General features: G+C 41.0%; 1 protein-coding gene across 1 annotated transcript in view; it reads left to right on the forward strand.

Moving 5' to 3' along the window:
* LOC105677984 (nicotinic acetylcholine receptor alpha1) overlaps positions 1–21,811 on the forward strand; it is a 174,353-nt gene extending 152,542 nt beyond the window's left edge. The window contains exon 7 of the mRNA XM_012376914.2: positions 343–21,811. Within this exon, the coding sequence (XP_012232337.1) occupies positions 343–546 (204 nt within the window). The 3' untranslated portion in view covers positions 547–21,811. The remainder of the gene's footprint in view (positions 1–342) is intronic.
* Positions 21,812–22,992: the final 1,181 nt, after the last annotated feature.

The following is a 22,992-nucleotide window of genomic DNA, read 5'->3' on the forward strand; positions in this document are numbered from 1 at the left end:
TGCATTCGACTCGGATCATACATAAACATGCGATTAATTAAACTAGTGGTACGAAAAAGCGAACAAATGTTATATTAAATTGCGCAGCTCAAAAATGTAAAGCCGATAAATGATGGCGTAGTTTAAAGTTCAAATATATATTACAGAGCTCACATAAAAAAAATATTGGACATTAAAATATAAAAATGCAGATGACATGATTTGTCCGAAAAATTCATAGTGTGTGTGCGAGTGTATTTTTTACTCTCCAAAATAATAGAGACCACACTGAAAGAAACTGAAATCTCTAATCTGCAATTTACAATCCAACTATGATGCATGTTTTCTTTGGATTGTTTCCAGGTGGAGGAAGATTGGAAGTACGTCGCGATGGTGCTCGACCGGATCTTTCTTTGGGTCTTCACGGTGGTTTGCGTGATCGGCACGGCGTATATTATTTTTGAAGCGCCAAGTCTGTACGATACCACGAAGCCGATCGACATTAAGTACAGCAAGATCGCTAAGAAGAAGATGATGCTGATGAACATGGGCCCCGAGGAGGACTAGTCGACGATACCGCGCGGCTTCGTGCCGCGTCCACAGCGGCGGTCGCTCAATTGCGGTCGGCGTCGACGACGGCGTTGTCCACGTCGTCATCGTCGCCGTCGCCGTCGTCGCCGTCGCCGCCGCCGCCGCCGCCGCTGCCAACGTCGTCGCCGTCGTCGTCGCCGCCGTCGCCGTCGCCGCCGCCGCCGCCGCCGTCGTCGTCGTCGCCATTGCCGTTCCCCGCGGCCGCCCATCATCGAAACTGCCGATTTTCGCGTCGACGTGGAAAAGGACCCTCTCTCGAACGCTTTTGGTGACAAAAGACATGGTGGTTCCGAACGACTCCAAGGACGGACAATGCAAGTGAGGGGATGCGATGCGACAAATGGGGTCATGAACGAATGACCGCCGGATAGAAGTCCGCGGTGTGGAATATTGTTCCCTCCTTGAAGAGGGGGCGGATCGGTTGAACTCTAAGTCCGACTACCCTTCGGGATGGAGATAAGGGCGTGCGACCGCATGGTACACGAGAGTAAGAGAGCTTTCGTGATAGAGAGTGAGATAGTGGATGTACGTATGCGTGTCTGTATGCATGCGGGAGAAACAGAAACGGAGAGTGAAAGGAGATGCGAGAGGATGAAAGAGAGGAAGAATATGAGAGAAAGAGAGAGAGAGAGAGAGAGAGAGAGAGAGAGAAAGAGAAAGAGAGAAAGAGCAAGATTGGACAAGCGAGAGGTAAGGACGAAAGATTGGGCGAGAGAGAGGTGAAAAAGTGCCAAATACGCGAAAAACACGCGCACCGTATTTTTGTAAATCTGGTTTCATACGTAAGGCTAGAGTCGTGCGGCGAGACGTCGAACTGCCCGAACTGCCGATTTTATATAAGAAGACGTTTACAGCACGAGGAGATGCGTACACCAAGGTACACACGCAATTCACACACGATACATACATATATACATTACACACGTCGGCATATATACATATACATACACGTACCAGCACCAACGTCACCAACCCGATATACTTATAAAATACACATATGAATACGCGCGTGCATCTTTCGGCGCACTATGGAGCACCGGGGGGTCGCACAAGTATGCAAACTTTTTCACATACGTGTTCGCGCTGACGCGGCAAAGGAGAATCTTCGATACTTTAAACTTGAAGAAATTCTCGTCTTTTCAACATTTTTACGGTGAAGAGAATTGTTTTTAATTTACACTCTTGAAAGTTGAGATTCCAAATCTTTTAAAATAAATTTTCAACATTAAGCACTTCAAAAGTTGTATCGTTAAATTTTCGGTGGACGAAAAATTCGTCGGAAATTTGATCGGCATGGCAACACGAGGACATTTTGCGTCTATTGATTTATCGATCGATGGATCATCGGTATCAAATTCTCCAATCGACTCATCGACGACGTTCTTCTCGCGGATAATGATCGCCACTTGATTTAGATATCGATATGCCGTTATGGACGCGAGAGCGATCCGACACTCGAGTAATTTACACGAGCGGCCAATTATCGAAGCAAATTATTCAGTTGATCGATTATTCCGACGTATCGAGTGGCTCGTATAGCATTCAAGCATGTGATGAGAGTGGCACGACTACCGGGAATAATTGATTGGCAAAATAATTTGCACGGAGCATTCGGCTTGTTTCATAATTAATATCATTAATTAACGGCGGGTCGCGTCGTGGGTGTTCGCCTTCGCCGTGAACGCGTCGTGTCCGAACAGCAGGGGAGAGTAAGATGAGGGAGAGGGGGCAGCCGAAAAGTCAATGAGAGGAACAAATCATAAACCGAACGAACAACTAACCTTGCGAACAACTGCCAATTTTAGATGTGGTCTCTTATCTAATCTACTTAATCAACATCGTAAGGTGAATGACGACGGTAAGTGGCATCATTCGGGTGAACGGCGATCGATAGGGCGGATGAATAGAACGGATAATGGTAATAGGGCTCGCGGCGTGCCAAAAAGCGGTTTCGGGCGCGAGCCAGTTCGCTCACGTGCCAAAAGGCGCGGCTTAAGATTTCGTTGTCTTTTTTCCCTTTTTTTTCCTCCATCGTTATTCTTGTCTCGGGGAAGAAAAGCTCGTCTTACCGGACCTTATCGATGACCATTCGTGCTTACGTACACGGGATAAAAACAGATTTCGAAATTATAAATAATCGTCGGAAATTGATTATACGACAATGACTCACAATCGCCTGAATAAGTAGGTAATCACATCGTAAATAAATAATTGCAATAATCCTCGCGTATTAATCACGCAAATTGAAGATAACAAAATAAATTTGCAGATATTGATATCGACGTTCGGCTTCGAACTTGGATTGATAATTTTCATAATATGTGTGCAATTGGTCATAAATGTAGACAATTAATACAGATATGTAATACATATTTTTTTTGTTTGATAAAAGCTACTACTATCACGGTTGAGCAATTGTGATGAAATTAACGGTAATCAATTTACATCATTAAAACAATTTAACCAAGCGCAAAGAATACGATTAATTATTAATTATAACGATGAAAAAGCAAAACGGGCTATTGAAAAGATGCGAATTAGCGTGCGCGTATGCGGAGTCGCATATTAATTATCTCCGCATGAGTATCATCGATATAAAAACACGGAATTTTATTCGAACAAACGTTGATTCGTGTAAAATTTCGTCGTAAGCACACAGGGTCGAAACTGTTGTCTCGTTCGAAGCAGGAATATCAATCGCAGGGATCGTAAGCTCGTCGTTCATTTCTTCTTCGACTTCCTCTCCGCAATCGCGGTGCATCGACCGCGGCGCTGCGTGTAATTTCTTCTCTCCACTGTATATACCGCGGATCAATACAGACTGCATACTTACGAGAAGACGAAAAAGGTAGCAAGGCGGGGCGCGCAAGAGGAAGAAAGAGGGATGAGAGCATTCGCGACGAGATAAAGGGATGCTAGAAAGCTTTCGACGTGTGTGGTCACGATCGGCCGACGTAGTTTTCGTCGCGAGCGTTTCTCGTGCGGCAGTGTTAACAGGAGCCGAAATGACGAGACAGGAAGCGCGAAACACGAGAAGGATACCCTATCTTCGGCGGGATAACTGCGCGGATAAAAACGCGACAGAAGTTAAAGATGACACGGTTTCGGATAGTTTTACCCCGTCGGAGACAAGAGGGAGGAAAAGGCGAAAGGGATCAGGGATGGAGAGAATGAGAGAAAGAGAGAGAGAGAGAGAGAGGGAGCGAAGAAGAAGAGGAGGAGGAGAGACAGGACGTAATTAGAGCCGAGAAGATTAAACACACACAAGCAACCGCGTATCGCGCGTACGCGTACACGTTTAACCACAGAACTCGTAGCCACACGAAAGAACGCATTCTGTCTATACATCTATATATACACACACACACACACACGCATACACACATATACATACATAAACATACATACACGTTATTTATACGCCGACGAGGAACGAGAGGAGGGCGAGGGCCGAGGGGGCGGTAGGCTTGCTCGCATAGCCCTCGCCGGCGATATAATAATCAATTTATTTGCTCACGTAAAAGGTAATGATATATAATATATTTCATATATGTGCATAGATGTAAAGAGATTAATTACATTAATTAAATAATTGTACAATCCGTGAGAGAAAGAGAGAGAAAGAGAGAGAGAGAGAGAGAGAGAGAGAGAGAGAGAGCGAGAGAGAGAGAGAGAAAGAGAGAGAGATGATGGGGACATTTCACTTGCCGGGTCGCGTGAGGCCGCGGCGGTGTTGTTGACAGTGCTTGTTGATGACAGGTAGGGACGGAAAGACTGGGTGTTGTGTGGATCTGTGTATACGAATGACCAGATCGAATCAAGATACACGTGTCTTCATTGGGAATGGGGGAAGGAGGGGGAGCTGGAAGGGGCTTTTAGACGAGCGTCGATCGAAGGAGCCAGATTAGCGCGCTGGGACTCGCCTGACAGCGAGAAGGCAGTTTGCGATGGAGTGGTGGAGTAACGCGAGAAGGAGAGAAATAGAGAGGGGGAGGGAAACAGAGGTGATACGGTAAAGAGATGAGGAATCAGGAGGTGCTCCGATAATCATCGCTTCAGTTCTTACCAATCGCTGAAGTGATCAAACTTTCTCATCGTGAAGAGGGTAGCAGCAGGCTCCGGCAATTAATTAACGAAACCAGGAAACGGAGGACCTGCAGCGGCGGAGAACACGGTCATCGGCGAGGAGGTGGACGGAACGCGCTGAGTGCTGCACGCATGTGTAATACGTGAAGGGGGGAGAGGAAAAGGCGGGGGACGAAGGCGGTGGGTCAGTGAAACCGAAGAGTGGCGCGATGAACAATGACGGGTGAGTCGACAAAAGCGGCTGTAAAATCGCCGATGTCCGGTTATCGTAATTGCGGTCCGTTTATGCGGCACGTTTATGCGCATACATGCGCGCGATCGTGCGGAAGAAAATGCGACATCGGGGGACACGGAAAAGTTAACGAGGAATCGGACTAAACCGCGTAGTGGCCAATTCTCGATGATGATGATTTAACTTCTCCGATATCGATTATTAATAACTCTTGAAACTGGATTTCGAACAACCGTGGCCGGCTTGGTTCATTCTTGTGCAATTTTAATACATTCTTGTACAATTTAAAATATAAAGGGAGCAAAATATTTTGATCTGTGCACATTAAACACTAATCGATCGAGATTAATAATATATGTAGTATCTATAAAAAATTTCTTTGTTTTATAATTGTTACAAAAAAAATCATCCGTTCCGCTTTTATATATGCCGCTTTCCACTTGGAAAGATTACAGATATTAAAGGTGTAATCTGTTGCGTGCAACACGTAAGTGTTAAAATTATCTTGCAAGTTTGCCGTTTTATCCCTTTGACTGCTTTTGACGTCAAGATATTCTTTTTTTAAGTATGTTTTCATTGATCGTTATTCTCTTTTTATTCAAGCACTTCGCTGCAAATTCAGACAAATGTTCCCGTTTCTCTTCTGCAATCGCGTTTCCCAAATTCGATCGATAGATTCGTGCGATAACTATCACACACAGCAAATTTATCTTGGCGGCTGGTATTTCGGATATGTCAGTGTCGCGCTAATTTGTTATGAAACCATATACGCGCGATCGGAATAAATCGCGGAGGAGTGTTACGCCGAGCTACCTCCGCGTTACGTCAAACAGCGTTTGTCATGTGAGAGCGTACGCAATGCGAAGCTCATTTTCGTGCCGGCGTGTGTCATCGAAAATTGGTCAGAGCCAGAAAGGGCGGGAAGGAAGAGAGAGAGAGAGAGACAGAGAGAGAGAGACGCGCAGAGCGACCCGATTTTCCCGCCTGCGGCTGTGGTTAATCGATACTGCGTGGCTGGAACACGAGCTGATAAAGCGCGCGCCAACGACCGTAACTACGATAATAAATAAATATTGATTATCGCGATACGGGAGAAGAGTGCCCCCCCCCCGTTCTTCTCAGCCTTCACAGCCCCGTATCCCGGCGCCATTCTCTCGAGTGATAGTCAAACGAGTCTAACGAATGCGATTATAATGGCGGAGAAGGAGGACGGACGGAGGCAGAGGATGACAGCGACAATGATAGCGATGACGATAAGTATTGTTAGTTATAGTGCAGTTAAATAGGCTATTCGTAATCAGATGACCGTGATAATCGTCTATAATGCACGACGGCGGTGTGTATATAGAAGAGAGAAACATTAAAGCGAACATTTGTTGGACTTCGAATCCGCAAATCGCGAGTCGGGAATCTTGCGGAGTCCGCAGATCAGTTACGTCGCCTCAATTAGCGCGTTCGGCTGGAAAATTGTACTCGGCCGTACACACACACATATATACATACACACACACCACACATATACACACACATACTGTAATCGGCAAGCTCGATTATTATCCGAATATTTGTTATAACGAAAAAAGAGCCGGTTAAAGTCTGAGCGCAGTTGTGAGTGCGTAAATATTTATAATATTTCGAAATTTATAATAGTAAAATATAATATTATCTAAAAATACACATGAGAATGCCATTTTGGTTCACTTCGGACCCCCTTTGATGGCTCAAGAAACTTGACTTGTTGTAAAGTTATATAACAGTTGTGTAACTGATTTGTGCACGCTTAGATCGGAATCAGACAAGTTTAAAATTAGGTTAACGCAATCAAATTATTACTATCAAGTTACACGATCATTAAGTTGCCACGTAATCATATCTTCAACGATATATACATACATCCCAAAAATACGCGCAGTGACAACGCGTCGCGGTTTGAAATGCAATTTTGCACTTCCCCATGCAGAAGCATTTTCTTCGTTTCGTAATTTGTCTTGTCATCCTAGATCACGCGCCGCAGGAATTGTATACAGTTACACAAAGGTTATATAACTTGGTGAAAATGTATACATATTAAGCTATCGATTATAATCGTCGTTATCAACGAAGTGCGCAGGTGGCGTGCCGGAAGAGTGGAGCGTCGTCCCTTTCGTTCTTTCTACAGAATCTCGTCACTCCGTAAACGTCGCCAGTAAGCCCCAATCACGCGTCTTCCTGTAATCGAATCACTTTCCCCGATTCCCGTGTTAAGGAATATAGGTAGCGAAAAGTTTATACGTAGAAATGAGACACACATTGTCACGGAGCCTCCCGATAATCTCGAACGGCGAGCTATATCCAATTGATGACGCGAAGTCATCGATTAGATACAGCTCTATTTATAATCGGAAACGCGTCTCACACAAATGAGCAGCTTTCCTCCGGCATTTCCGGCAGTTATCGCTTTCTCTCATTCATGCTTTCTGATATTTTATGCATTTATTAAATTTTGCTTTAATCTTAATTTGGCAGATTCTTTTAGCGTGCATTCAATGTTGGAAATCTAGGAGCTGTAAAATAGATTATGGTGTCCAAATTTCCGTAAAGTCAACTGTGCGCGTTACAAAACAGTTCGCATTGAAAGCACGTGTTTGCAGCAATTATTAGGCATTTCTGCATGCTGTATGATTGTACGTGTACAATTATATTATAAACAATATCGCCGATGAAAGCCGTTGTCTGTCCGACCGGGGGGGGGGGGGGGGGTGGGGTGGTTGAATCGGATCGCGAGATAATTGCGATTCCCTTGAAATCAGCGATTTCTGTTTTCATTTGCCATCCCGCCGCATCACCTCTATCATTTTACACATTCCGCGTCCGGGGTATTTCATTACATTCGCGCGCGAGTGGAAACGTAGTCCGCGTCAGTGTAATTGAATTTTTCAGTCACTTCAGCCTTTGGCAGAAACGTGATTCATTAGTAGTGCAAACGGCGGTGGAAAATTAGGACGGGCGTGCAAGGTAAACGAACGAACGAACGAACGAACGAACGAACGAACGAATGAACGAACGAACGAACGAACGAACGAACGAACGAACGAACGAACGAACGGAGTGAACGAAGGACGTGAGCACGTGGATTAGGTAAGTTCTGATTTCGTGCTCCGCGGCCGCCCGAAATATCAGAGATCACGTTTCCTGCGGATTTTCTCTCGCGTTACTTCTTTCGCGACTCGCTCGGTTTATTTTTGCTATTCCGCCCATGTAACGCGCACGTCGACGTGGGCGGGACTCAATTAGTGGAATTATTTAATGATCTGATTTTATTGTGAGAAGTCACATTTAGAATGTAGCAATGGAATTCGTCACCGGGCGCGCGATGCAATTCAACGTGACTAAATAACCGCCGTCGCGTGTCGATTTTAATCGCCGCTGATTTATAACAATTGACGGCGCTGAAAAGGATTCAATAACATCTATATTAGCGAAATTGCCAGTCACACATTGGTTTATTATTTCGGAATAAGTTTAACGAGTGTATTTTGTTGAATATTATATCTCTTTTATAAATTACAAACTGTTGATCGATCGCGATGATTTTATCAAGAGAGAGATAGTTTCTTAATTTTTTTTACTTTTATATGTTTTAGTTTATTAGCGAAATTGCCGCGAAGTGCGTCGGACCAGATCTTTACAAACGAGGTTGCAGTTGAGCGCGCTCCAAAGTCTGTTTCTCGATCTTACATTTGTAGATTTATAAGTTCAGTGTATAGTTCGTCGTCACGTCTAAAGGATCAATGAAGAACACAAGAACACGTATAAACGTGAAAGCGCTCGCCGTTGTCTTCGATCGTTTAGGAAATTGCATCGCAAATTTCATTTTCGCAATGCGCGAGAACATTGCGTACGTGTACAGAGTTTATCACACACACTATTCGTACATGTTACACGATATGTGTACCATTCGAAAAAAGCAAGCGAATGAAGGAGATATATCGAGAGCCTTACAAAATATTTCACTTATTTCTCCAATCTACTATTTCCTCTTTTATATTTTTTATATCCTTTTCTCGATGAGACGTATTAGAATTTAAATCGAAAAGGAAACGATTTATTTGGTCGAAATTAATAGCTATAGAATTATAAAGGATTTAAGCTAAAGAATCAAATTTCAAACTTTTGAAGAATTAAATTTCGCAGATGCAAGTAAATAACAAGATTCTATTTTATTCATTTACTTTGAAGTGAAACTTTGCTTTGATTTAATTACGCGAATATTTGATTGTTGAGAATTAAGAAGTTGGAGATGACGTCCAATTAAGTTTTCGCTAAGGGACGAGCACTCGGAATTGCTAAGGAATCTGTTACGTAAGACAATGGGCGTGACGTTTGGGGCATCGAACAGACCGAGTAGTTCGGAATTGCTATTCACCTTCCGCTTTTGAAATACGCACGAATAAACAATTGAATTGATACGGCCAAAAGACGTAATTAAAGATAAATGTTTTTAGTGAGAATTATTCAAAGCAAAAGAACACAAAAGTTTATTTGTACGTAGTCCAAAAGCAAAAGCGGTGAACAATAATTTTGCGCCACTTTGTATACGTACCTACCAATCTTGTAATTTGATATTATTTAACACGCGGTAGTCCGTGAATGAACGTATCGTGTACAATGTTAAATTACACTGTGATTATCAATGCGTGCATTCAAGAGAGACAACAGTTGAATAGCAATTGAATTGGTATTGACTCCGATTTGTTCAATCAAGAAATACATGTCAATCACATTCAGTCGCCGTACGATCGTTCTCTCTCCGTTGAATACACTCATCATTGAACTTAGTATCAGTAAACTCGAGAAAAAAAAAAAAACTTTAGCATCAGTAAACTCGAAAAACTTATAAACACTTTATATCTTATTCATCCATTTTTACCTGATTTGTAATGTAGCTTGCAAAACGTGACGTGTAATTAAGGATGACGTGTGTAACTTTGAAAAAGAAATCGATAAGAAGATAGAAATAATAAATCATCGCGCATCGCGAAATGAACCCGTCTTCCTGCCTTGAAACTCCTATTTTCTCGCAGTCCTCATGTACCCGAACTGATGGATTATATTATTAGAGCATATTGTACTACCTATACACGCGAATATATAGAGATTGTACAAATTCGTGTATATATGCGAGGAACGTGGAATAGATCGTTAAATAATTTAATAAATCGTAAGAAATACTTCGTAAGTAATGAATTTTAGATAGATCTCTTAGATTGTGATCCACACGTTGTAACGAAGCATCGCTGTCGAAGTACCGTAACACAGTTGGGGATTTTGTGACTTCATCGCGATTTTTTAACTTTGATTTGATAATTCGTTTTTATACAAAATGATAAAAATTGCAATTAACAGGATGACAATTTACTTTTATCACATAGCTACAATTTTTGAAACATTCTTCAGCGAGATTTGATGAGTTTGCGGGCTTAAGCGGTCTGATACAATTCTAATAATTGTTGGTAGTGATTTATGAAAAAAGTGGACAATTAGACCGACGTTGATGCCATTAAAATCACAATAATAATTCTTCAGTCAATAAGCACCAGGAATTTCATATATCAATATTTGTTGCAATAATAACGTGCGCACGCTACCTGACATGTTGCAATTAATTCTAAATATTTCCCGACATTGCAGGCATAATGTTTTGCGTGTGACGTGTCGAATCTGTTTTTGAAAGTTGATTGATGTAAACGAAATGTCACTTCGGAAAACTGATATTTCTCTGTTTTAGACTTGGAAAAACGGGGAAATGGATTTTTTTTTACAATATGACATTTTTTTACATGACTGCATTGTATTTTTAAACTTCAAATAATTGCAGACTATAGGAGAATTAATATTTAATCACAATTTCTTATTATTATTATGTTAAATTGCACTTTTATATAATTATAATTTATATAGTAAATCTAATTCGTTATGTAACTATATCATAATCACATTATCCCATAACTGAAATAAAAAAAAATGTCTTCAGGAAGGATATATTATTGAGAAATTGTGTAAGAAATTGTGGGTCACAGTCATAAAACGCTCAATAAAACAAGCACTTATTACCAGAAGCTCAAAGAGTTCCGTGAAGCACTCTTGCCTGGCCGATCGCGGGGTGATCTGAGAAAAGTGTGAAATAACGAAAGGGGATGTCGTGAGGATGAAAGGAATTGGCGTTTTATCTCGGATCAGTGAGCGTTATTTATGAATAATAATAATAACACCTAACGACAAATCAGAGGCTTTCACCGTATTTTCCATCGAGGGGAAGACATGTGGAAAAAAAGTTGGGAGGAGGAAGAAACCAGAGACAAGAGACTCGAATTGTTCATATAAAAATTGATAGAACAAACGAGATGGATGGAAAGAATCTTGCGAATCCATTATCTATCAGGGTGAGAAATCTGTTTTCATCACGACAAAATCTTTACCTCGTTTTGTATTATTGAATGCCGCTTTCGCTCGTAGCTTCGCTATGTCGACGTTCGGTAAATCGATAACGTAATTTATTTAATTTTTTATTTATCTAAGAGTGAATACCGTAATTCGAAATATCTTTGATTCGATTAAATCTTCCTTAAAGTGACGAGTTTCTTTTTTTATTCCTTTTTTTATATTGTTCTGACTTTTTGGTAAATAATTACGATTTGTGAGCTGAAGAAAGAAAATAATGCAATTATATTGGATAATTTCGTCTACAATAGCAGACAAATTTGACTTTCATTATATTGTAAAAATAAAAGACGAAATTATTCATACTCGCACGATATGAAAATTACACGTATATTCACAGTTTCTTCCTTTTCCCAATTCCACAACTTTTAGACTGACATGATTTTTTAAGAAAAACAATCACTAATACTACTCAATCAAGCGGCGAAAATATGTTGCGATTTGATAAAATATTCAATATTTGTGTAAACGAGAACTCGAAAAGGATTACTCAGAGCTTTAGAATATAAAATAATTAAAGAAAAATAAAAGGAAATTAGAAATACGCCAATGTAAACGTATCAAAGTTTTTTATAGCACTCACAAAATCACCGAGCAGTCCAAGCTTCTTTCGGATTTACGAATTTGTTTCGTAGCACGCGAATAATTTGTGTTGCTCACGAAAGTCCGGCTCTCCTTCTGGCACGCACCAGGCTGTATTGTGGCCGAGTAAATAATGCAACGGATAAAATGTTACTTGCGTCGTCAGTGCGTGCCGACGCAGTAATTGCACGTCGCGTATAAGTGTTTGCTGCGTTAATGTTTCGCACTAGAGCTATAATTCGTGTGCGGTTTTTTCGCAACGCTTTCGCACGGGGGAGGAATGCGGAAAAAAGACGCGCTCTATGATGGGGGAAAAAAAATCTGAGTTTTATCCTGTTGCGTGAGAAATCCACGTTACGCGCAGGAGAGAGACGGAGCTAAGCACTTCGTTACTCTTTCACAATTAGCGAATGAAAGTTGACATTTGTACATAAGATAATATTACAGGAAACGTTTCTGTTTCGAAGATCGATGTGTATATGTAATAATTAAAAAAATTTTCCACGCACTCGTTAATAATTTCAACCGAATGAAAATTTTATTTTTCATATTTATCGACGTATAAAGTATTAACGAAAATTGCTATTTGTTTAACGAACGGCAAGCATGAAGAAGATTATCCGCGATAATCGCAGCGGAAACGATCGTAACGAATTATTCCTCGCTCGTTCCGGGGGCGTTTTCGAATTAAGAGTATCCTTAAGCGTCGTGTTTTCCTTAAGTGTCGCAAACTTCCGCGACTATCTTCAGAGGCAGCTTTGAGACCGCGAACTCTCGAGAACGTAGGTCGGTCCTACAATGAGGCGAGGCGTCGATTAAGGCGGACACTTAACAAAGAATTACTATCGCATGTCTTCCTGTGAGTACCCTTCGACTTTACGAGACTCTTTTGTGCGCGCCCGCGCCAATTACCTAGAGAACTTTCTTGATCGCATCTTTTGCAAGCGGCGAAGCTGCGCGCCAGCGGATCGGAGAGAGACGTCATGAAAGATCGACAAAGTAACTCCGCTCTCATCGCCGTGAGGAGTCTTTCTGCATAAATTTTACCTCCACCTTTTGCCTTTCTTCGAGTACTTTGCGTTCGATCGCAACGCCGAGTGAGTGCGCCGCTGGATATTTTCGCGAGAAGAGTAATGATCAACCGACTGATGTATCGCGCGAGAGTACCGTTGTGCCGCTGTGATTTCGATGTTGCGGATTACCGGCGAATCGACACAAAAACAAAACGCGGAAGAAGCGTGCTGCTATTACCCTGCGAGTCATCAAGACGAATCGCCGTGGAGAACGACTGGCGTATCTCAGAAGAGCGCGACGCGGAAGATGAATTATTCCGAAAATGACTCGGCAAGAAACACAGGGAGAAAGAATGCCACATTTATCCGATTTAGTTCGTTCGACTTTTCGTCGCTCGAGCGAAGACTCGAGATTACGTTAAACCGCCGTGTATGACTACTTCACGCGATCCCCATCGGATAACGAGAACTCCATTAAATACGAACGGCAGTTTTGATGTTGGTTCAGCGCGGAAGACATATTTACTTAACCGTTGATTTACTTATGCTTCTCTCCGGAACTTCCAATGGAGCTGTACTTCACGTTGCAAGTAAGTAAATTACGTATCTCACCTCAAGAGAAGACGAAACACAATATTCCGTTGAAGCCCGCTGAAGCAAAAGGCTGCTCAAAGCAGTCACAACAATTTAAGGCAATTAACTCTTTCCCAGAGGAAATAATGAGGTTAAAGAGCGGCGGAAAGAGAAGCTGGATTTGCTTTAATTCAAGTAGAACTCCATTCGTAAGATTAAATTCAGATAGTCGGATAAGCAGCATAATCAGCTTAAAGAAGCGAGGAACAAAACGCGCGGTCTCAAACAGAAAATAGATTCTTCGTCCACTCTCTCGGGGTCCTTCCTTTCATATCTCTCTCATTAGTCGCCGAAACGCGATGTTTGTCCGACACCGAGGCGCAAAAGAGAAGCGGCGAAACTCGCGAAGCAACGTCACTTCCTCTACTCGTACTATCATCGCGCGGAGTTCTTGCCCGTCTTCGAACAAGCTCTCGCGACGAGCCCACGCGCTCTGATCAGCCAGATGGCCTTTAGAAATAATCGGAGCACTCGACCAAAACTGCATAGACTGCCGAAATAGGGAGTAAACGATTTTCTTTTGTAACGCGCCAAATCGTGGGGCGCGAATCACGGGGAGGCCCAGAGAGCTGTAATCCGACGCTACACAAAGTTAACGGAGATACTTCGACCAAGATACTAACTGCCTATATTTCGAGGATACCATCGCAACAACACAACAAGAGCTGCTTGTCGCGGGTCAAAACGGGGGAACGCGGGATTTCGCAGCGATCCTCTCTCTCCTCCGCTTCCGCTCGAGCGGGGAGATCGTCGAGAAGAATGCTCTCGGACCGCGGGAACGCGGACGCAGGAATGTTTCTTTGACAGAATATTTTTCGAAACGCGCGCATCGTCGCGCTTTGTCTCGTACGCTGTTTATCCCCGTCGAATATTTTCCCACGAATTTTCCTCGGCGGGCGTTTTCGTAGGTCGTCAAAGGCGAGCTCGTCAAAGACATTCCCCGCGAACACTGAGTCGTCCATTGTGGCTCCGGCGATGTCATTAGACGATCAAAAAGATCTTCAGTGCCGGCAAAATGGAAGAAATATCATCAGACGGGAAGGCGAATGGATAAAGCGGCTTTGATGGAAAGACAACGTGCCAAAACTGTCGCTGCTTCGACACCAAATCCGATTGTAAAATATACGGGGTGTGTAAATAAATAAATATTCGCTATGAAACGGGCGTGAACGCGACTCGACCGGGTGGATTCATCGAATTGAATTATAATCGGCTCACCCATCGACAGCCACCGGTTGTGACAACGACACAAAGCCAACAGAACTGCGAGCAAAAAAATCAGCCGGCGGGAAGACAAAGGACTTTTCTCGGTCGTTTTTTTTGAAGCTGCGCGAAAATATGTCAGCTCGGTGATGACGATCCCCATCGCGCCGGAAATATCGAGACGGATTTTTTTTTCTCTCCCCCCCGACGCGCACATCGCCGAAGCGCGCAGCATTTTTCCCACACGTTTCGTATATTTTTCTACACGCCTGTCCCGCATCTTCGCCGCCGCGTGCGCAAACGAGAACTTGTTACCCGCGTCAGCAGCATCGCTATTATTGTCGGTATAGTGATAACTGCTATCTTTAATACGACTATCGTTGTTACACTGTTACTGTTATCAATCAATTGTCGTCATGTCGTCGAGCGTGTCCGCGACGCTTCGATGTGTCGAGAAGCGGGCGTATGTGTATCGGTCCTTCCAGCTGCGCCCACGCTTTAATACGCGGCCTTGGCATTACGTGAGCGCGATATGACGTTTACAAAATTCAAGCGCAAATATCAACAATCCGCGTGGGTGCTTTTAGAACGGGGCGTAGTTTAACCTTTTCACTGCGCTAGGCGCGCGATATACGGCTGACAAATTCCATTTGTTACTACTGTACTATGACAGCATGTACATACATGCATACGCTTGTATCGCGGATGCTTATACGCGCCCCGCGTTTAACCCGATATTAATTGTTGATATTTAATTTAATGTACCGAATATAATCGACATAATTTAACGAACTGTCAGAGACATTCGCGTACAAAAAGATTCAGTTTCACGCATATCGATGGCTGTTTTTAGCAGTGAACGGGTTAAAAGCCGCGTTAAATTTGATTTTGTCCGCAATGTTCCGAATATATCTACGAATAGCGAACAAATCGCGTGCGTAGAGATATCTCTAGAAGCGGCGAAAGGACCGAGCGTGCGATCGAATCACGAGAATGAATGATAGTGAGCCAGTGGGTTTGATAAAGATACCGCGATTGATGTGAGCATGATTATCGAGATGGCACGATAGAGTGACACGTGTCCACGTGGTCGCCGAGTGGACATTTCCGGAGACTAATGGAAGACTAATAGGAGACTCTCGAAGTCCTTTCGAGCGATCGAACGGATTAAATCGGAATCTTTGCTCAATGTTGTGTATGTGTGTTATTTAAACAAATAAGACAAAGTTATTCTGTGTAGTCGACACAACGTCGACGGAGATAAACATTTAATTACGACATCGTGTATGTGCGTAGGACCGCGAGAGACATTGTTATCATTTTATCACGGCCGACGCAATGCCGACCTGTTTGTAAATTACACGGGACATTGCGCGCACCAACGGACGTGCGATATTCCGGGACGAGATGTTGAGAAATCTGATATGAAGATGGGTGGTATTAGATAATTAAACGTAAGATTAATGATAACGACACATTAATAATTATAATAAATGAATAAATAAGTATCGAGTAAAAAAAAAAAACGTCGGTGAAAACGGTTATTCTATAACAATAAGGAATAATAAACATATAGTAATAATAGTGATAAATAGTGAATAATATTAATAAATAATAAAATAATTATAATAAGAGTAATAATGATGTTAAACAACAGTATTAACGGTAACTCTTATCTTTAGAATATATTGAGTGCTAAACTAACTCACGACAAAAAATAACTTACGACACACTGTTAATAATTACTATAAATAACTATTAGTAAATAAAGAAAAAAAATTCGTGTAAAACTGATAGTATTGTTAAGACAATCAGACTCTTATTGCTCCGGCCACCAAGTGGGGCCATCCATGAATATTTATTGTTGAGCCCGTCGGCTGTCGACGCGACGGGTGAATGATGAAAAGAGCATGCGAAGAGATCAGAAGAACAAGAGAAATTATCACTCCCTCCCCCCTTTTTTCTATACATTTCCGAAAACCGAACACGGGAGGAAAAAGATGGAAGCGAGCGGGAGGAGAAACTCAGACTGACGAGAACGATGGCAGTGGAAAAGGATGAAACAGGCCATACCTTCGACGCAGCCTCTTCCCCTTGCCGACGCCATTCACCCCTCGCTCATGGCGGACGAGAGGACTGTGGCGAATGAATGCAAGGAAGAAAAACTGAAAGCGATACGAGCGACGAACGGGAACGACCGGTGAAGCGACGAGAAGCGGGGTTGGACGAGAACGCGGCACGTGAGACGGAAGTAAGTGTGTCGAGTGTGCCGCGGGACATCTTTTTGTACACCTCACATTTTCTACGATTAAACAAATTAAAAAAAAAAATAATAATAAAAATAAAAAAGAGTTTGAAGGAGAGCGTGTAAACGGCGGCGAGGATTATTGCCGTTGTATTTTGCGGCGGATCTCCCGGCCGCCGGTGATTTTTCTCGCGCTCGCGGGATTCTCCGAGGGTGATTGGCGGCATCGCCATTTTCAGTTCTTCGCGGTCCATTCTCGTCAGCGTCATTTTCGCGCTGCGAGCGGGCCAAAAGGACGCGGAAAACAAATATGCATATTTTGCATCGCACACGCATCGCATGTACATACATTCACACACCTACACACCTATCAAATATCACCGCACAATCGTGCGCTTTCTCTCGGAATCGCGAGTGTACTGCACATCATATTAGGTTTTCGGCATACTACAACTTTGGAAGCTGGAAGCTAAATTAGAAAAAGCAATTTTTTAATTAATTTCATGTAAATTTTATCTGAATAAATACGTACAATTTAATTCGCACGTAATCAAATAGTCAATAAAATAAATGGGAAAGTTGCTAGAATTAAAAAAATTAAATTTGTATTGATGGAAAATTGAATTTAAATTTTCCACAAAAATGGTGGTGGAAAGCGTGCGATTTCTGATGCATAACATGTATATACACACGTACATATATGCAGCATCGAAACTTACAAAGCATACGCACATGAAGCACTCGATACGTAGAGATGATAAAATCGATATTTTTCAGGAAGAATAGCTGGCGAAAATCGAAAATGCTTCCAGTGAAAATAGAGGTGGCGAGCATTGACGTTTCCTAATCGATGATTGTAATTCCCAGAATATTATTATGTCGCCATCTCTAAATGTATCCATACGATGGAACGGAAGTAGCGATTATCGAAGACGACGTTCATTCGCGATTATCGAGCGATTTTCGTTTGGTCGCGTTAATTCTTTTTATGCGGAAAAGGAATTTTCATGGCAGAACCGCGTACGTGATCGATCGAAGGGATTTTCGCGACTCGCGCTTTATCGTCGTCGACGTACGCGTCGATCGTTCAGCATTTTTACGACACAGGCGCGCATAGATGTTCTGATTCACTCTGTACGTACGCGTATATACATATACATATATACACATTTATATATATACCGCGAAAGGAAGAGAAATCCTCCCTCGTCGCGTAGCGCTTTTCGCTTGGACGGAGGGCTTCTGAAACCAAAAGTATGCGGAGGGGGAAGAACGGCGCGCTTTTTTAGTAGAATCGATATCTCGATCGACGGACCGATGACAAGGTTCCATGCACTGTCGTAATTTCGTCCGCGAACTTTGCCAGCGGGAGCGAACGGTTCTTTTTTACTTAACAATGATCTTGAGCTGATATCTATTTTTAATGCCTGGTGCAACAAATCATGCGTTGCGTCAAGTATTTATCATATAAAAGGCATTAGTACTTAAGAGTTGCTAATCAATCTTGAAAATTGGAAAAGATATCTTTATTTTTAAGTAGAAAATTTTTTTACAATTTATGTTGATTTATTCTAATACTCATGCACTCTTAAAACATGAAAAATATTGTAATTTTTTAAAATAAAAACATTAAATTTTATTAATATTAATATAATTATTATAATTGGATTTTCTGCGCCGAGGCAAATATCTTATTTAAATAAAGATACGTTTCATTTTCTTCACTCTTTACATTCAGAGATAATTTAAGAATGAGAAAAATGAGTAAAGTTGTAAGTGAGTAAAGTGCAAATTTTTTTAGAGCGAAACTGGATAACGTTATCCCGTTGGTGTCTCGCGTATAAAAGGTATTAATGCCGTCGTTAGAAGGAGGCCAGTTTAAGCTCTCCTTCGGGCTCTTTCGATCGAAACTCCGACGCGCTCCCGTTTTTCCTTTTCTCTCTGCGTTCCGCGTTCCTTCATTCGTTCATTTTTTGGCGATCCCGACGAGCGAATTGCAAATACCGAACGCATCGCTCGGGAGGCACGACTACGGCGATTACGACGTCGCGTTAATTAGATAACAAGATAACGAGTGTCTAAGGGGAATTAAAGATAAAGCGCAAATAAACGCATGTTATATACGTATATACGTACATAGTCATACACATGAGCGTACACACGCGCATCTCTACACGTATACGCTCACCCACAAGCACACCCTATTACACACACGCGGCCATACACGCGGTTAACGTGTAATACACGAAGAATAAAGAAGAAAAAAAAGTAACATACGAGCGTTTTGTTATATCCATAAAAACCGTAGGCGAACGTGTGTTATAAGAGAGTAAACGTACCGAATCTACAGTTAAATGTTTACGATAAAATTACGGGTAATTAAGAAATTCTAGATTTTTTCTAACTAATCGAATCGTACGGCGGACTCGTGCCAATCCTCTAGATTTACGACCTAAAACGAGATATACAAATGGAGATGAAGCTGTTATCCTATATTAAGTAAGCTTGAAATATATTTCATCATATGTATTTACCGAACGAGTGTTGCGTTCTACGTGCGTGTATGAGTGCGTGTGGCGTGTACGAAAAAGAGTCACGTCTCGAGAGTGATACGAAAATTCGTGGCTGTGCGTGAATTCCTGGCTGTGCGTGAATTCCTGGCTGTCTGTGTACGCATGTGCGAAAGCGTGAACAAACGAAGAGTTATGATACGTCGAAGCGAAGAGATGTGAATAAAGCGGAGAAAGAAATAATTTTATCAAGTAAGTTGTATGCGCCGTGCGAAACACGCGACAGTGGCAAGAGCAGCGAAAGGAATCGTCAGGCGACGTTATATCATTCGCTTAATTCATTTTATATAATTCGTGTTGGTCAGCCGCGTATTTGATTATGAAATTTATGACTTAAATGCAATAGATACGAAATTTTTTTATCTATAAGTTACTAAAATACATCTTTGTAGTTAAATAAAGATGCATCGCATCTTTTTAAAATTTTCATATCTAACAGTGAAAAGCATTTAGGAAACATTGAAGAAATTTCCACAAAATTTCACTCGTCGATGGATATCACTATTTGACGCGATCTCATTACATTGAAGCTGATAAATTGAAATGCCGTGCCACAAATTAGCACAAATCAGGAATACAAATTATGTTGGTTTTGGAACACTGTTAATTAATAGGACATTGTTGCTTTAATAATTATCGTACAAATCTTCCTTTGCTGTTATTGTCATTATAATATATGTTTCATGCAATATTTTCATATGTTATCCATATACTTTCATATATGCAAAATATTTGTATTTAATAATCCTCATATATTATTTCGTAATATAGTCACGAAAAATTGGCGATCAATGCGTTTGTGATAAGAATGCTTGTATTTTATACACGAGATTATCGAAAAACTACGTGATTTGTGTAACAAAAATGGAAATTCTACATGTGTGTTAAATGGGAATTTTCAATTGTGATAAATCGGATTGTATTTAAATACGAATACCGACGATTCGTGAAAAATATGTCCATTTTTAAATCGGCCATTTGGAGTTATCATTATGCGTGATAAGCGGAAACGCAAAACATAATATTTGTTACTTCTTTTTTTTGCCAAAAATTATAATTTAAAAAATTGCAAATATTGCTAACAAATTAATTTTTTTCTATTTAAAATCTTAATTATATACATAATAATATCATAGTGATAATGTATAATATTACATATTTGATATATTTAGTAGTTTATGCAATTATACAAATTACCGTATCATCAAATTTAGCAGTTTATATAATTATTTGGCCTTTCAATTTGCTTTTGTGTTTTTATCATGCTTAATGATAATATAGATAATGTATTTATCAGATGTCTTTTTTAAATTATTATTTTACTAATTCCTTCCATTTATCATATTCTTTGTTATCAATTTTCTGTAAAAAAGTTATATTGTCATTTTTAGCAAATGCAATTCACATTTTAATAAAGAACGATTAAGGACGAAAGTAAAACGCGGTAACATCATCTAGGAATAATTGTCACAAAAAGAAATGTTTGAAAAATAGCAAGAGGTAAAAATGCTGTTTTTTGAAAGATCTGATTATCTCGAGAAATTTAAGAGACCGTGTCATCATAAATCATCGTCGCAATTGCTGCATTTAGGGAATTTGTTTTTTTTTTCCACCATTTCGATTCCGTGACGACATTGAGCTTGCGCCATCCGCGTCGCGTGTCATCACGTCACCGCTATTGTCATTATCGGTGTAATGTTTATATTATCGCTGTATAGAAAATGAAGCGTTTAATTAACCGACGCAGTAACGAAAGAAGTGAGATAATTATTGCTATACATATGTACATACGATGCGAGGCGGGGGAATATATAATTGCGGAAAATATGAGAGGGTGGAGAGCATTTCTCGCCGCTATTGCTGGTCATCGCGATCATTATTATACGATTACGACGATTATTATTATTGTAATCGCTATTATCCTATTATTATAACTATTATTATTATTATTATTGTCATTGAATATTATTAGCGTGCGTTATTATCGTTCTGACGAGTTGCATTCTGACGAATTGGAATGACGACGCGAGGTGATCGAGATTTAATCGATAGCGTAAAAGAGTGCAAAGGAGCAAACAATAAAAGAATGTACACAGAACGAACAGCGATTGAAATTGTGCGGAACAAAGCGCGTGAGGAGAAGCGCGAAATTTGGGGAAGAAGAAATTTGTTTTAAATAAACAACGAATTACCGAGATTTCTACATTCTTGACATGCCGATCTCTCTATCTGTTTGTCTATCAGTCTGTTCGTCTGTCCGTCTGTTTGTCTGTCTGTCTGTCTGTCTGTCTGTCTGCCTGTCTGTTTCTTGTGCGTCTGTGTCTGCTGTGTCTCAGAAACGAGTGCCACCTGCCCAACGTGCGTCCATTATATTTCTTCTTACTTGATCGTTGCACTTAGTATATCCGCATGAGCATTTCCTCCTTGAAGACTTCCGTAATGAGGAAGTCGGCGTCACGACGACGCCGGGACGAGACGAGATGCGGCGAATGTTCGCAATTGCATCGACAAATCGTAATTAGCGCACCCTCATTCGGCAATGTGTAGCAATCGTTGCCGCGAGTACTCGAGTAATTCGGTATTCGAATATTGGAACCTTAGTGTACGGACACGCTTGTCGGATCGGTTGAGTATTAGTGACTTTTATATATATTTACGGGCACCGTTGTCATCGATCAATCAAATCATATTCATATTTGGATCATTTGATATTCGAATACTCGAATTTGACTCTTCGAACGTCGCACCAGTTCTGATTTTAGTATTAAAAAATCGGGATATTGTGACATTCTAATGAATATATGTTATTTATTTAGGACCGGCGATGTCCGAATAAGTCGATCGCTTCAATTTTAGTGTTTGGTTATAACGAGAGAATCGATTCATTATTTGGATATTTAATAGCACTAATATTAATCTTGCAGATCTCTTTTTCAAGCAAGTCACAAATATATCAGTATAATTCGGATACTGGATATTCGAACTGTAATATTTAAATACACCTTTATTTGCTCACATAAATATGCGGATTACGATATTCGAATTATTCAATATTCGGATATTGCACAATGTTAATGGCCATTAGTTAGGAATACGCGGTTTTCGCTTTTGTATTTGCTAAATGTTACCCTAGTATTGATACATCGCATTCACACGTCGAAATATCGGGATTATTCGCATTGATTATTCGGTTATTTCATCAATTCGAGTTATTTCGATGGCTCTATATAGCGCGATTATAACGCCGCTTAATTCGAGCCTCCGCGAGCCTTGAACGCTACCGATACGTATGATAGACTGTATAGTAACTTTTACGACTTCTTTTATACATCCAATTTAGTGATAGTGATGCCTAGTCGACGTACCGGATCATAATAT

This window comes from Linepithema humile, chromosome 1 (assembly GCF_040581485.1).
Source record: "Linepithema humile isolate Giens D197 chromosome 1, Lhum_UNIL_v1.0, whole genome shotgun sequence".
NCBI lineage: Eukaryota > Metazoa > Arthropoda > Insecta > Hymenoptera > Formicidae > Linepithema > Linepithema humile.